This window comes from Amphiprion ocellaris, chromosome 12, assembly GCF_022539595.1.
Source record: "Amphiprion ocellaris isolate individual 3 ecotype Okinawa chromosome 12, ASM2253959v1, whole genome shotgun sequence".
Lineage (NCBI taxonomy): Eukaryota > Metazoa > Chordata > Actinopteri > Pomacentridae > Amphiprion > Amphiprion ocellaris.
This window is the reverse complement of record NC_072777.1, coordinates 17,734,374-17,751,412: the sequence shown is the minus strand read 5'-3', so window position 1 is coordinate 17,751,412 and position 17,039 is coordinate 17,734,374. Positions and strand designations below refer to the sequence as shown.

The following is a 17,039-nucleotide window of genomic DNA, read 5'->3' as shown; positions in this document are numbered from 1 at the left end:
GTATAAACCATACCAAACAAACACAAAACAAAATACATGGATGTTGACATAGAGTACATGATTAACGGATGAATCAATCATCACCACAGCTGCAGATTTAATTCAATCATTCAGTTTAACCTATTACGAATACAACTGTAAAAATGAATACTGTTGTAACACAAGATGTTTAGTAGCACAGAAAGGCAAAATGTAGTGCTCAAATGCACATTTGAATTCAACAGTGTGAAACATCCATGCAGAAGTGTTGACTTTCACAGACAGCAGAATATGATTAACCAAAAAGGCAACTCAGAATCAGTTGTGTACTGAAATTTTGTGAGAATCAAAACTGAAGTTTTACTTTAGAAACTAGAACTGACTGGAATTATCAGAAAAGATGACATTTATATTATTCTAATGTACTGTGACTATATGTACACACAGAGGAGGTGTTGCAAATAAAAATTGATTGGAAAATAGACAGGTTACTTTCTAAAATACAATAAAATGTACTCATGCAAACAGGAAAATAGGATGAAAAATCTATTCTGTTGAATGGTTAGAGTACTCCTTTAATGGAAGTATGAACTTTGATCCGTGCCTTTGCCAGAGCAAAGGTGATGTTGAAATTCAAGGGCTTTGGACTGCTGACACAAAGTTGAATTCAACAAAACAACAAATTTCTATTCTCACCTTCATCTTTGCAAAGGGCCTGTCATAGTTGCCGACATAGAGCAGGCCAACAGTCTGTGGTAGCAACCTGCAAAGACGAAAAGATCACGGTTAACACCCTCAGCACAAGATCTCAACACGAGAGTATCTCTGTGGTAACAACGGTACAAATAAATCTCTGCACCATTTTCATTTTCCAAGCTAGTAACAGAACGACAGAGACATGAGATTACACCTCTCTGAGCCCTTCTGTCTCTGCACAATGTAATGTTTCCAAACTTGCAGAGAACACTCAGTGTAGGTAATAGTAATTCTGTGAAATATCTACAAACTGAGCACAATGTCATGGACAATAAACTATACAATCTCTGTGAGAGCTGACTGATTTCTCAACACTTTATTGGGGTTTTTCTATACAGTTTTGTGTCTCTCAATCCAATGAACATGTGCCCCAGAGATCACCAGCAGATGTCTTAATCACACACTGTCCTCTGCCCCCCCCCTACCAGAAACACTCCCATGTACCCGTTGTTATTTCCAGACACATTTTCTGTCACTACGTGTGCTGCATACTAAGTAGACAAGCACTGGCACTCATATTAGTTAACCATTTTTAGAATGGAAATAAGGGGGGCTGCTGAAGTGAACAGACAGCTAAACAACAAAGCAGCGACGGAGTCTGATGCAGCTACTTCAGAGATTTCAATTGGAGCTGAAATTGGAGACCATCTTCCTGTCCACTCCTACCCCCTCCTGTGTAATGATAGCTACCACAAGCAGGAAGAAAGCAGTAGACATTAAGGGAGCCAAATAGCCATGCAGTGATGGACACTGTCTAGTACCAAGACCTTAAAACAGTACATTTCTTGCACTGACTTCATCACCAGCTTGCACATTGTGGCAACTTCAATGAATCTGCAGGACTCAATAACAATAAATATGCTTTGATTGTGGCTAAGACCATAATATGTCTGTAAGATTTTTCTAAAGGCAATGGAAAGGATGAGCAAACAGATTAGAGTGTATGTGTCAGAGAGCTTCTTTTGTAGTTCTCTGGCTGTTAGAAGACACTAAGGCGATCTTCCACTCACAGTCTGTATGCCTAAGATGTGTAACTATGAGCCCTGCTTGTCTTAAATTACACTGCAACATCAACTTTCCTCTAAGGTAGTGTCAGGTATATTTTGCCAAAACAAGAGACCTTCACAATACATAAAAATAAAGATATTCAAGGTAAAGAGCAAAGCAGGCGCTTTTGCAAAAACAATCCCAACGCTGTTAAATGTCAATGTAGTCTGTGTGCAGCATGTAATTAAATGTATTACATGCCTGCTGCACAATACTTCAAATGATTTATGAATCCGTAGAAGCAACCCATCATGAAAGAAAAAGAAGAAAATAAGTTATGAGATCAAACATTGCCAAGACAGGGACAAATGAAAAAAATATTTAAAATTTTATCACTATTTGGACTTGCCTCATTATAACACACCTGTCAATGTAAGAGAACTAAACTTCCCCTCCAAAAATATTGGTACAGTGAGGTCAATTGCTTGTTTTTTTTTTTTTTTTTGCTGTAGATTGAAAACATTTGGGTGTGACATGAAAAGATGAATATGACAAAAGAGGTCAATATTTCAGCTTTTATTTACAGGTATTAACATCTGGATCTGATACACAACTTAGAAGATAGCATTATTTGTAACGGAACAGCAAATGTTGAGGTGAGCAAAAGTATTGTCACAGATACACTTAAAATAGATTAAGTGAATAAGACTTACTATGTAGTTGTACTAACAGAATGAAGCCTGTGACCCACTAACATCACCAAACTTTTGCATTCTTCTTTTGTGATGCTTTACCAGGCTTTCACTGTTAGTAGAAAGCAACTATCATTATTCCTTACACATTAAATGACTAAAACGTTACCACGTTACAGTAACTGCACCGCTCCCGAGTTCAACAGCAGGGCATATGCTCTGATGCAAATTAAACACTAAGTTAAGGTTTACTATGTCAAAAATAATGGCCCCACAGTAGAGACTCAATGTAACACAAGTTCAGTTCTTTAATTTTGTCAGTACTTGGTGTGTCCAACTCCTTTTTTTTCTTGATACCAGACTTAATCCTCCTCGTCTTTGAGAATACCAGTGTAGCAAAAAATTCCAGAAGAGACGTTCTGTCATTCTGACAGCTTTTGTCAGTTGCTCTTTGCTGGAGAGATTGTGGGGCTTGACGTCTCTCTTTAAAATACCTGAAAGATTTTCTGCTGGATTAGAACTATGCAATCACTGTGGTGCACTCGGTCTAATATGAGCCAAAGGAATCTACATTGTTTTCATTTGACTAAAGAATGTGTTCCCAGTATTCATCAGGCTTCTATTATTATATATTATTTAGCAAAGTTTAATCATGCAGCATTATGCCGAAGAACGAGCAAGGACTCCTATTTGGACATTGTCCATCGAAGCAGACATTATGCACTGTCGTTCACACTGTCTGAGCAGTCATATAAACTGATTTTCAGTGATAACTCCCATGTCGAGTCTGAAGCACTTGTTCAGCTTTTATTTCACAGTTAAAATATGGCACATCACATACTGTTCATGGTGTCATTTCAGAAGGACGACCATTGCACCTTTGAATAATGTTGCTCGTTCTTCATTGCATTTATACTATTTGGAAATGTTTAATATTAATATTTATTATTATTAATATATTAATATTAAACTCAAAGTTAAATATTGTAATGTTTTAGATATATTAACGTATAAATAATAATAGAATATAGTCCATTTTCACTTTCTTAAACAACTGATGGAAAGTATTTAACTTTTTCATGATATTCTACTTTTTTGGAAGCACTAGTATATTTGTTCTCAATGTTACATCTGCCTGGGTAAGCTCCTGCATGTCTATAGTTCAGTCAATAGGTGCTCAATATGGGGAAATATGTGGAAATCCTTGGCTATAAAATGGGGCATGACTACAACTAAGAAGTTGACACAGCTTTAAATTAGGAGTCAGACAGGTAGTCCTTAATGTTTTTGATCACTTAGTTCTATAGCAGCTTTATCTTACATTTACTCTGCCCAAGAATGCGGTGGAGTTATGTGATGATCAGCATTGGTTTGTCTGTCTGTCTGTTAGCAACATCACTCAAAAACGGATTAACGGATTTGAATGAAATTTTCAGGGAAGGTCAGAAATGATATAAAGACCAAATGATAGATTTTGGCAGTGATGCGGCTTATAGTCTGGATCCACAGATTTGTTAGAGATTTCTGTATTATTGCGAGATAGCGTCATGGCGTCAATGTAACTACAAGTGAACCCTAAGTCAGCTGCCTGCTGATGATCACATGGTTGTGATTCTATTACGAATCCACCACTGTGGACCACAAATATTTTAAAGATTTCATCTGTCGGAAATCATACAACGACTGAGCAGCCTTGGCAGAGCACCGTGCTCTCTGAGTTTTCTTGTCTAGGTTTGCATATTTGTGTAAGGACCCATACACAAACAGACATAGATGAGGTATATACTTAGACCTACAAAATAAATAAACACATTAGATTACTTTAATATGCTAAGAGTAGCCACTGTGATATTCTGTAAATGGATGGAGAAAATAAAACATAGGTCAAACAATTGTAGCAACCCTGTTAAACTGTAAAGCAACTACAGATAAAAATCTGCAAAATGTGTATGTCCCTGTGATCATCTGCCAGTTGGTTCAGGTCAAATCATTGTGGCACCAACTCCAGACATCTTTGTGATCATACAGAGAAATACATTCAAAAGGGTTTAGAGTCAAAAGACAGGCTCCACATTCGCTCTCCAGAAACAATCTCCCTGACACCATGAATTGTATCCATGACGGTTTGATTTGTTTTTTAACTCTAGAGGCACAGTGGATGGTTGGTTAGCATAGGGAAAATAATTATCAAGAACTGAGCCAGAATGAAATAACAAAATCTCAAACGCATAGACTTTACGCTGTTCTGAACTCCACTCCGATGCATTTTAGAATGCACACTTGATTGGGATTTTGGACTGTAGATACTTGACACAAAATATGGAATGGAATGATGTCATATCACTTGAGTCAACAGAGTAGAAGGGTAGTAACAAGAAGCTTGGGCACTGGCCTCGAGAGAACCAATCCACAACAGCCAGACAGGACCATTGTCTCTGTCTAAGTCTTCAAAATAACTATAGACCTACTGACTAATGATGCAAGCATTACTCATCCCATCTTCTTACAGAATGCTGGCTCAAATTATCTATAATTCAAGCAATCAAAACAATACTTGAGATGGTTCAATTCCACGCTTGGGTGTGGCACTGGTAATGCCTCCGCAATTTCATCATCTTTCCATTTTGTTCTTTCCCACCTATTCGCTCTTCCTGCTGCACAATAATCTCTGTCTGCCTCAATACTTCCTTTCAGATAGGTAATAAAACATGCAAGGCTGTGTGCCTCAGTGGTACACAAAGATCTGCTCAAGGATTGTGTGGGCTGATGAATAAACAGTTGTTACCTCCTTACATGTCTGTCCATCCCTCTCTCTAACCCTCTCAGACAGTAACTAAAAAGAGATTTAAAAACCTACACTGAGGCTGAGGTCTGATGAGTGCTGCTGTGCCAGTAAAATACATCTTTTGGTGAAATATGAGAACATTCTCAAATGGCAACAATAACTGTCTGTGTTTTCCCACACACAGGGAGAAGGCAAGAAACTGACTAGCTGGGATGCTGGCATGGCTTTGGGGTAGAATAGGTGACTCTGTCCTGCTGTCATCCTCTCATTCTGTTGTTTGTGAATGGCGGCAGGCTCATGGCTACAAAGCTGGGACAGTCACTAAGGTCACCTGGCTCTCAGAGGAAAAGGCAGCATGACCAGAAAGCTGACAGCGACTCAGGCAATACTCATAGATTGGGCTGCGGAAAAGAACACAGAGCAAAAGGACGTCCACTGCATTGACAAAAAAATAAATAAGTAAATAAAACAACTCTAGTTTACAGACATGCTAGTGGCTCTGTGAGACTGTGCTCATGCCTATTGGTGCTTTGACGTAGCAAACTGCTATCGTCAGCATGCTAACATCCTCAAAGTTACAATGCAAACATGCTGATGTTTCAGCAGGTGCAATGTTTGCTAAGTTGCACAAAACACAAAGAAGGACTGAGACTGCTGACCATGAGTTTTGAAGGCATTTGGTTCTAAACTAAAGTAGTGATGCAGTTGATTTGAAACTGACCTTCTAAAAAGTTAAGAGATTACTAACATAAATACATCTTATTCTGAAAGGAACCTATATGTGTCTGTATAGAATTGCATGTCAATCCATCAAATATTTGTCAAGACAATCAAAACCACACGTGTCAACCTGATAACAGAACAAGAGGAAAATTCAGGGGCTAACCAAAATCACTGAAAATCATGCTCTTCATGTGCAAAATATTTTTGCAAATTTGTCCTGAAGATGTTAAACCATTTTACCACTTGTTGCTAGACTTTTTCACAGCAAATGCAAATTGGTTTTCTTAAAACGACTTGGAGTCAACAACTAATTTTACAGCAGCTTCCTATTTCAACCTGAATGCATTTGTAGTCACTCATTATTCACAAGGAGCTGATTGCCTTTTTCTAGACCAGAACTGGTTTTCTGCAGAGTTGTAATGTTTACCAGGACGAGGGCTAGAATGAGCATCGGTGGATCTGAATAATTTATGTTGCAGGGGATAATAAGCATAAAATGAGAGAGCAAGAGATGGGCAGTGTGCCTACAGCAAATAGGAAATATCTGGCATTGCAGACAAAAGGAAATGACGGGGAAAGAAATTAACTGTTGCCACTGTAGGAGAGTTGCTGCGAAAAAAAAAATGAACCCCAAGGCAAAATGGAAATGCAAGAAAAAAATTCAGGTTGTTTTTTGATTCATAGCATGTTTTTAACACTGGCACACACAGTGTAATATACATGTGTGTGCATGCGGCTCAACCTGACTAAATCAGCATGTCACAAAATGATATGTGCAATTGAATTCATCAGGCAGAGCGTTTCCCTGGCAACAGTGCCTTACCCTTCTCCTCCGACTTTGGTGATCTTGAGGCGAAAGTCCACAGAGTTGAGGTTGGGGGGCTTCCACTTAAGAATGTCATCACATCTCCCAGGCTTGTATCTCTGCAGAGACACCCAATCCCCCCAAAGAAAAAAAAGACATTACAAGGTGAAAGATTTGTAAGGGCAAAAATACAGCAAAAGTGCTTTCATAGAAGAAAGGTGACACTGTGGTTCCATGAGTAGTTATTCATATCCATCAACCCAGAATTACTGGATGAATAATTTGTTAGCTGAGCTGCATTTTTAGGCAACACTTAATGAGCTAATGAACCCTCATACAAATTAAGTTCCATTATGATGCACTGCTGGTATCTAATTTATTGATCTTAGGTTAAAAATCAGTTTCTGGGTTTCCAGAATGTCATGAATTACAAGTTCCTCACAAAAAAGGGAACTGCTTACATAATTTGCCAGGAGTCCACATTTGAAATAATTTAAGAGTAAAAATTCACGGTGGAAGTACAAGAATAAGTAAATATAAACATGATAAATTATGTGCAATGATTCAACATGATCACATTTTTCCGTCCCTAATTTTTACTGCTGCAGCGTATGACACACTTGACAACTTGCTTTTCTCTATCACTTTGATTATTAATGCATGCTTGACATTTAGAAGGACATGAATCAAATGCACTGAAACATGAGAAATGTAAAGGCATGATGGGTGGAGGCGGGAACAGATGACCAGATTCTGTCACTGTCAGGTTGCCTGGTAACAGAAGTCTATTCCAAATAAGTGTGTGGAAAACACATTGGATTTCTGAGGAGAACCTGCACTGTCACAGCACATGAATAGATAAGGAGTTCTTGGCTCCGCCCACGTATGCCCCTATGACAAGACTTTAGAAAAGAAATGTAAATGTTAAGAAAGAACCACCACTACTTGCTACTACCCTGTTCCTCCACAAACACAAAGCCTGGTGCCTGACTTTGGCAAGCTGTTGGGTTTTCCAAATAGCATAAAAATCATACAGCTTGACACACATTTTGCGAAAGATTTATAAAAAAAACCAAAAAAAACAAAAATCAATTCAGAGTCAAGCCCAGTATCCCTCAAAATTATATATAGTGTGATTCTGCAGCCCACATATCCTATGTGATGTTAGATCCACTGCAGAACGTAATGGTTCTGTACACTTGAAATGATGCAGGTTGTACATGTCCTCTGAGCTTGTCTAAAGGCCAACAAATTCTGTTCCAAATAATCATGTCTCTCTGATCCCTCTCCAGGAACTTTTACGGCTTTTATGGTTTAAGTGATGTATGCCCAGTGGGCCCACCACCAGCAGGGCTGGATATGGGGTGAGGTATTATGCTGACAAAGCAGCAAACAGAGGCGAGGGATAGTTGTAGTCTTGTGGAAAGTCGCCTCACTGGTGGGGAAGGAACTGGAGCTGGTGCAGGAGCTGTACAGACAAGATATAGGCTTGGCAAAGTCAAGAACATTTCCCGTGGGTGTTAGACTCTCCCAGAGATGATCCTTGTCTTCAAACCTGTTTGTGATATTCATGGTTGGGATCTCAATGCGCAGTCGGTGATGGGAGTCAGCAACTACAAGTCATCGGCCATGGATCTCCACCAGAAGTTGGCAAATTGCTCTCTCTGGATAAGGGGGGTGGGGAGTTGCAACCCCAAGCAAAGGAGTTTAAGTAGTGTAACTTGGGAGCATAATCATGAGTGCTGGGAAAACCGTCCATGAGATGGACAGGTAACATGGTGAAACATCAGAAGTAATATGGTCATTGTACCAAGCAGTCATGGTAAAGAGGGAGCTGATTTGGAAGGCCAAGCTGTTGCTTTACCAGTCTATCTACATTCCATCCCTCACCTCTGGTCATTAGCTCTGGTTAGTGACCCAAAGAATGAGATCCCAGGTACAAGCGGCTGAAATTAGTGACATTTGTTTTTCTTTTTAATTAAAAAGTGGGTAGAGCTACAATAAAATTCTGTTTGCATATTTCTGCATCAGCACCAATATTCCAATGACTTAATACATGCAGCATAAACAATAAAATACCACTTGGAGAGAGGCGATTGAGCCCATTAACTATTTTTAATGCAGGACTTTAACCTTTTACTTGTAAATGAGTATTTTTACTCCTTGATACTGCTTTATTTATTTAGTCAAAGTATCGAAGTGCTTCTTTTACTACTGTGTGCATTTATAGATACTACAAAAGGTGTGTCAGGAAATGTTTTTTAGTAATTTGGGTAGTAACAGTAACAGATGTTCCTGTATGTCAAACATTTCCACATAACCGTTAGAACAAGACATGCTATGTCACTGTTGGTATAACTTAAAAAATATTGTGTGGGCATCTTTATGACATTCCTGTGCTGCTAGAAAATTAGAAAAATTCAAACGCTATAAACTCATTGAGTCAGGGTCAAACTGACTGTGTCATTTTGGTATGAATTGAAGGGACCATGAGTGTTGGGTGACCTTCAGCATTGTCAGCTTCGGAGCACTCAGTGTGGGAGGTTTGAAACCAGCGCACATAATAAAAGACTATTCACGGCAGTTAGGTAGACAGCAAGAAAAGAGGACATGTCTCTTTTGAAGAACCTTGACTGAGTACATCTTTTCTCCTCAAAATGTGGGAGTGAAAAGAAACATTCTTTAGTGCTGCACGTTATACTATGCTGCCCAGGCATCAACACAACCATAACAAAATGACTTATACTACTAATGAGACTCTCATGCGAAATGAAATACACACATGCAACTAATGATTAAGCTCCCACAACAGTTGATCATATTACTTTATAAATTAAAAAGCTATAATGAAAACACAGTTTGCATGTACACTACCGGTCAAAATTTTTAGAACGCCCCAATTTTTTAATTTTTGTACTAAAATTCAAGGAGTTCAAGCCCAGAAATGGTACAAAGGTAAGTGGTGAACTGCTCGAGGTTAAAAAAAAAAGGTAAGGTTACCCAAAACTGAAAAATAATGTACATTTCAAAATTAAACAAAAAGGCCTTTTTCAGGCAACAATAAATGGGTTAACACCTTAAAGCTATTCTACATCAATGGAGGTTGGTCAAGTCTTGAAAGTTGCTGCTACCAAATCCTACAGGTGTCCCAACTTTTCTTGGTTCCTTACAACCCCCTCTGTCTGCATAAAAGTAGTGTTGGAACACACCGTGGCACCATACCCTCCAGAGCATTATTTGAACAGCATTGTACTGCAGACAGTAGTGTGTTGCTATAGAAATGGTGAGGAAAAGGCAATTAACGATAGAAGATAGACAGACCATAAAAACACTTAAAAATGTAGGTCTTCCCTATGGAGAAATTGCGAAGAAAGTCAAGGTGTCAGTGAGTATAGCTTTCTTCACCATCAAAAGACACTCAGAAACTGGGGGAAACTCTGAGAGGAAGAGGCCTGGAAGACCAAAAGCCACAACAGAATCAGAAGACAAGTTTCTGAGAGTCAACAGCTTGGTGATAGGCAGCTCACAGGACAACAGTTTCAAGCACAGCTTAATAGTGGTCGTAGTGAGCAAGTCTCAGTTTCAACTGTGAAGAGAAGACTTGGAGTTGCAAGTTTGGCAGAACAAGTTGCAAGAAAGCCATTGGTAAGAAGTCAGAAGAAGAAAAAGAGGCTTGCCTGGGGCATGAAACACCGCTAATGGACTACTGAAGGCTGGAGGAAAGCATTATGGACTGATAAATCAAAATTTTAAATCGTTGGTTCATCACACAGGATTTTTGTATGCCGTCAAGTAGGAGAAAGGATGGTTAATCAGTGTGTGACATCAATTGTCAAACATGGAGGAGGAAGCGTGATGGTCTGGGACTGTTTTGCTGGGTCCAGGGTCAGTGACTTGTACAGAGTGAGAGATACCCTGAACCAAAACAGCTACCACAACATTCTGCAGCACCATGCAGTACCCTCTGGTATGCACCTAGTTGGTCAGGGGTTCATCTACAGCAAGATAATGACCCAAAACATAGGTCCAAGCTATGCCAGAACTACCTTAGGAACAAATAACAAGATGGTAAGCTCGGAAACATGGAGTGGCAGCACAGTCTCCAGATTTAAACCCCATGGACGTGGTTTGGGATAAGCTGGACAGAAGAGTGAAAGCAAAGCAACCGACAAGTGCCACACATTTGTGGGAACTTCTGCAACAGAGTTGAAAGAATTTTATAAAGAACATTTGATTTCCACTGTAAAACAAATGCCACGAGCGTGTTCAGCTGTTATATCTGCCAAAGGTGGCTACTTTGATTAGTCAAAAGTTTAGAATACATTTAGGTTTTGCAATAGATATTATTTTTTTTTACTTCATTTGTTCTATGCTTTCATTTCAGAATACCATGCATAATTTCTAATAAAAACAGGAAAAACTGAGGTGTTCTAAAATTTCTGACCGGTAGTGTACTGTGTCTTATTACTGTGGCAAAAGGACAGAACGTGTACATCTTTACTAATTAATGAATTATTATCCTCAGAAAATCCATTACCCTGAGAATATACAGGATTGTTCCCAATTCTACATGCTAAATTGTGTATGTTTTCAACCCAAGTGTTATTTGCTTTAAACAACTTTTTTCCAGTAGAACCATAGCAACAACCCCATGAAAGCCAAATCTGAATGCAGACGAACTAAACAGGCAACCTTCAAATTCATTTCTAAATGAAAAAGTGAGACCTGCTGCACTTGTGTTTCATTACTGTTGTTAGTCTTGTCAATAAGTGGCTGCACATACAAAACAAGAGCTTTATTATTAAAGTGCCAAACAGACCTTCATACACAACCTTGCTTTCAGAAACACATCTCTCATCTATCAAATTCATTTTCATGTAATGATGTTCCATTGCATATAAATTGCCTGCTACTTCGAGTTAGAAAATCAGAAGCAGCGACTGTCAGACTGATGGGAGGAAAAACAGGGGGAGTTGTGCAGTGGAAAAGCAGAAATGGGGCTGCGTGGTGTCTTTCAATATACACACACCCACCCGCCTGCACGTACACACCCACACACACATATATATATATACACTAACGTTCAAAAGTGTGGGTCACTTAGAAATGTCCTTATTTTGGGAAAGAAAAGCATTTTTTTTTCCAATGAAGACAACATTAAAGTAATCTGAAATCTATTGTAGACATTGTTAATTCAGCAAGGCTGAAATCCAACATTAAATGCCTGTGACCTTCGATCCCTCAGGCGGCACTGCATTAAAAACCGACATTCTTCTGTAAAGGACATTACTTTGGAAAACCACTGTTAGCTAACACAGTTCGTCGCTACATCTACAACAGCAAATTAAAACTCTACCATGTCAAGCGATAAATGTGGCATGATTGTTGGTGCCAGACAGGCTAGTCTAACTATTTCAGAAACAGCTGATCTACTGGTATTTTCACACACAACCATATCATAGCTTTACAGAGAATAGTCCAAAAATGAAAAAAAGTCCAGTGAGCGGCAGTTCTCCGTGCAAAAATGTCATGCTGATGCCAGTAAGTAAAATCTTCAGCCTGCTGCTGGCACAACAAAAGGTGAAATGATAAAAGTTATTAAGATTCATCCTCTGGGCAAAATGAGTATCTATACAAAATTGAATGGTAATTCATCAAATGGTTGACTAATGTGAGGATTGACTACATCCATGCATTCCTGTAAATTATGGACAAGAATTTAACTGGGCATATCTCTAACCAATGCCTTCTATTTAATGTTTACCTTCTACTCCAGATTTTAAATAATAAGCTGTAAATAATAAACTGTTGTAGAGGAAGGTTGCTATAAATTAATTCAAAGATTACATTACAATGCACACAGACATACTGTAAATATTGTTCCTCCCTCTCAGCACTATGTTTTTGAAGTAAAACGACTATTACACAGGATCAAACACAATAGCTTACAACCTACTATTCACGATCAAAATGATATAATATTTCATGAAGCAGAACTATAACAAAACTTTCTTCAGCAACAAATAAGAACTATATGATGATGTACAAATGGAGAACTGAACTAACTACTGTTGCAAAGTGTGGTCAGTGCGCTGCAGAATCTATGGAATTATATACTGCAGGACCTGATCAGTTGCCATAACCACCCAAAATGTCTCTTATTCAGTAGCTTTTTCAACTTGAGCTGTTGGACTTCTGTGATTAAAGAAGCTCCTTACATTCAGTAAAATAACATATGAGGTAGTGTCACCTGGTGGTTCTTGAAACTGGGTTTATAGGTCATTCCAGAATTGGAGGACATTTTACGTCCCACCCATCAAATGTCAAATAATCCATGTAGAAAATACTAAGACATGCAGTTGTTGTGTAAATGTACTTGTCCTGAGACCAAATCTTTAAAAAAAAAAAGAAAGGGAGAAAAGAACGTTCGAAAATATTGTATTTAAAATACTAAAAAAGACTGGGGTTCCCCCTAAAATGCAAATTTTCTCCTGTCCCACCCCCCTGATGACCAAACTGAATCTCAAATAAAACAGTTAAAAGGAAATTTAAATCTCCTATTTTTGGTATTATCTTTTTCCATTGACGTCTCTTGTAATAGTGAGAACATTTTTTTAATCAACATGGTATTTTAAATAATAATTATGCATGGATCGCGTGTCCCACAACAACCATGTTAGCATAACCTTTTTTAGCTGGTAGAATAAGAAAACAGTGAATCACATCATATGCTGGAATTATTTTAATAACATTATCAGCCTTGACTGAATGTCTCACTCTACCTCATGCAACGCTGGTATAGATATTATCAGGAGGAGACATTCTTTTCACTTTTTTCTTTACTTTTTCCATCAGTATGTTTGTCCTCTTGGTCAGCAGTAACAGCTAGCTACATATCGAGCTTCTATTCCTGAGAAAAAGCTAATATTAGCATGGACTTGCAACCCTGTTACTGTGATTAGAGTAGGGTTAGTAAACAACAAGTAAAACATGGAATAAAAATGATAACACTGACATGTAAGCTGAGCCAATCAAGTCTTAGATAGTTTATTGCCTATTATTGATGAATATGAAGCAGGAATTTGTAAAAGAGAAGGTTTATTTGTCACAAACTTTGAAGCCTAAATGTCCTCCAATTCTGGAATGACCCTCATGCAATGAACTGATCTATAAATTACAATGAGAAGCAGCAACAAAATAGCTGACACAAATGGACATGGACACTGAGCTTTTTCCAATAATTTTGAAACATGAAGATAACACATGTATCCAAAAGAACCATGCGCATCGGTGACCACAGCGGTGGCCTCAAATTTCTTGGAAGGTATAAACATATAAAATGCAAGTATGGGACTGAACCGTAAACGACAAAAAAACCCTAACCAAAATCCACACTGTTTTTTACTGATTATTTGACAATTACAAAAGATCTATAAGAAAACCAGGCAACATCTGCAACATGATTATCATACATCAACACTTAAGTGCATACTTCATATCAAAAGACTGAACGTCTATAACTGCACACATTTAATCACAATCAATAAAGTAAATATGACAAATAATATTATAATACAATATCTAAATTAATTTGGAATCCCTAATCCTATTGAAGGAAAGGAACTTGCTGGATGGCTTTCTTCAAATTCTTTGATTGTAATGCAATTTTTTCCAAGTCTCATTTCAATAACGCTTTGTTGCTTCAAGGCAGACTTAGATGTTTAAGTGTGCCACAGATTTCAGATAAAAGGCTGGACAAGTCCAATAAATCTGTTCCCAAGAGAAAAGCTCCCTCTACTACAGCTCAGAGACAATGGCCCTTTTCTTTGAGAGTCACACTGACACTGTCTGTGTGAGTGTTTTTGAAGGGTTTTGATGCTGACATGCAAGATGATGCAGTGGCATAAAAATCTGTCTTGGAAAAAACATAGCAGAGAAAAATAGGGACGGGGAGACCTACAGATTAAATCTTGAGGTAAAACGTCTGCAGATGTGGCACACAGACTGAAGAATAGCACAGCCCACAGAAAATGATTATACTGATTTATGAAACACATACGATGAATGCTAACAAATGATGTGTCTCTCTAAACTCAAATATCTGTCTCAGGGGATTTTTAACAAAAAGATTCAAAAACTTTAACTTCACTGGCTCCAAATTGCATTTGAATCATATAATCGGAACTGACTTTGACTTTTGATTTGGATATAAATGATCCGACAAATGAAAGAGAAAGCAAACATTTGCACTATTTGCCCTGGGTTCACCATCTGCAATGTTCCTATAGTAAATTCGACCATCTGTGACTATCCTTCTGTTATGAATTCTAAATCTTTTTGATGTGCCCTAAACAAAAAAAGCATTTTCCAAGGACACCATGTGTTGGATGAGATAACATTCCCAGAGAATGGGCTGTTGTGGTGGCAACCTTGGTGCAAATATTAATGGACACTCATAGCAGCGAGACCCTGCTGAGTTAACCCTGAGACCACTCTAATCCCACTAGCAAAAAGAGATTAATAGTGCAATGGCTGCTGTAGAAACTGACAAAATCAATGCCTTCTGAAAACAATCTCAATGTGAGGCAATTTTCGACTCCCTTCTCATTAATGACTACTAGTAGCATTGGTGATAACAGGATTTATACTTATCCCATACTCATGTTGCTTTTGCTGTAAACTGCAGTGGGTGTGTCTTCAATAAATTAGTAATGTACTCATAAGCTCAAGTCCCACCAGATATTTACTATGATAATGAAACTGACCCTGGGTCAAAGGCAAAACCCTTTTTCTATACTTAGGGACTAGGGAGAATTTCACACATAATAATGCTATTTTTCCTCTCCGAATACTGATTCCACTATCTAACTCAGGGCATGTGTAGTCACGAGGGCTGAAACAATTCCTCGAGTTATTCAAGTAATTCTATTACTAAAATTCCTCTAGGCAAAATTGTCTGAATCAAAGCTTCGTTTAATCCACTATATACTATACCCCAGGTCACTAACTGGTGGACCGCGGTCCGAGTCCAGACCCAGACTTCATCCTATACAGATTCCGATCTATAATCAATAAATTATACGGGGATTTTAAATTCGACGACAGCTTTTCTAGTGTTTACGGCATTTAGCAGATCAGAGGACTGAACTATGAAGGCAGTTCGACATAGACTTTCTTTGTGTAAGTCGGCTCGACAAAAACTAAAATGTCAGAGTAAACAGATATGAAGGGGGTTGTCAATTTTCTTTGTTAACTTGCGTTTTCTGCTTCAAACTTGTCCACACAAACAGGAGTGTTTAACACATCATTTGACTCGTTTTCTGCACAAAATGAACCAATCACGTTCAGCTGCTTCAGTCAACAGGTTGTTTTAATAGAAAACAATCAGGAACATAAAAATTTATGATGGTAAAAAGCTGCGACTGGAAATGATGTAAGACAGGAATGCTGGTAGGAAACTGTTAAACATGCGTTAATGTATTTATTTTACCGATCAATGCAGCTGATTATTGAAAACTAACAGCTCCACAATAGAACTATCAAACTTTATATATTCAAACATGATCTTTTATTGAAGTGCATGTCAGTCTGACACTGTCTCATAATGAAGGAAATCACTTTAATTTGTGACCAAATCAAAGTGAAACTGTTACTGATTGAATATTCTCTGTAATAAATACCAGTAGAATAATCAGTTTTCTTTTTTGTGTTCTATCAGCTGCAGTACCAGCAGTTTAAACAGACCAAACATAAAAACATAATCATTTGATTTCTGCATCACCAACTAAATACATGTGGAGTTCCCATTGCTTTAGTTTTAGTTGAATACCCCTGTATTATTCTATATATGTACAATACTCCTGTACTATACATGTACAATAAACCACAGATGTGCGCTCGTTTTCCACCAGGACGGTTATTTGTGTTGCACAGCGCGCTCACTTCCGCTTTTGTTGCTGTAACGCACAAGCCAATCACAGAATCTGATTACTTGATTGATCGCCAGAATAATCGATAGATACTCGCGGTAGTAGTAGCAGTGGTAGTAGTCGTAGTAGGAGGTCAGAAAGATGCACTCCCACAATGAATATGACTCATGTCAGATGATCACTTCCTACTGGGTAACACTGTCAGGTGAAAACAAGAAACAGTATCAAAGCATGAAGACCAGTCTCTCTGCTCTTGAACATCTAATGAAATTAGATTAATTAATTCACTGAACATCCTTTCTTACAAAAGAGGCATACTCAGTTGAGCTCTGTAAAACCCCAAAGGAGAATGTGCTTCTAAATAGAGAACACCAAGTCTTCAC

General features: G+C 38.2%; 1 protein-coding gene across 2 annotated transcripts in view; it reads right to left on the bottom strand.

Annotated features, from left to right (window-relative positions):
* rngtt (RNA guanylyltransferase and 5'-phosphatase) overlaps window positions 1-17,039 on the bottom strand; it is a 130,523-nt gene that overhangs the window by 22,093 nt on the left and 91,391 nt on the right. For both annotated transcript variants that reach the window (XM_055015915.1, XM_055015914.1), the window contains 2 exons: window positions 6,746-6,846; window positions 676-742 (listed from right to left, as the gene is read on the bottom strand). In XM_055015915.1, coding sequence (XP_054871890.1) covers window positions 676-742; window positions 6,746-6,846 — 168 coding nt within the window. The remainder of the gene's footprint in view (window positions 1-675; window positions 743-6,745; window positions 6,847-17,039) is intronic.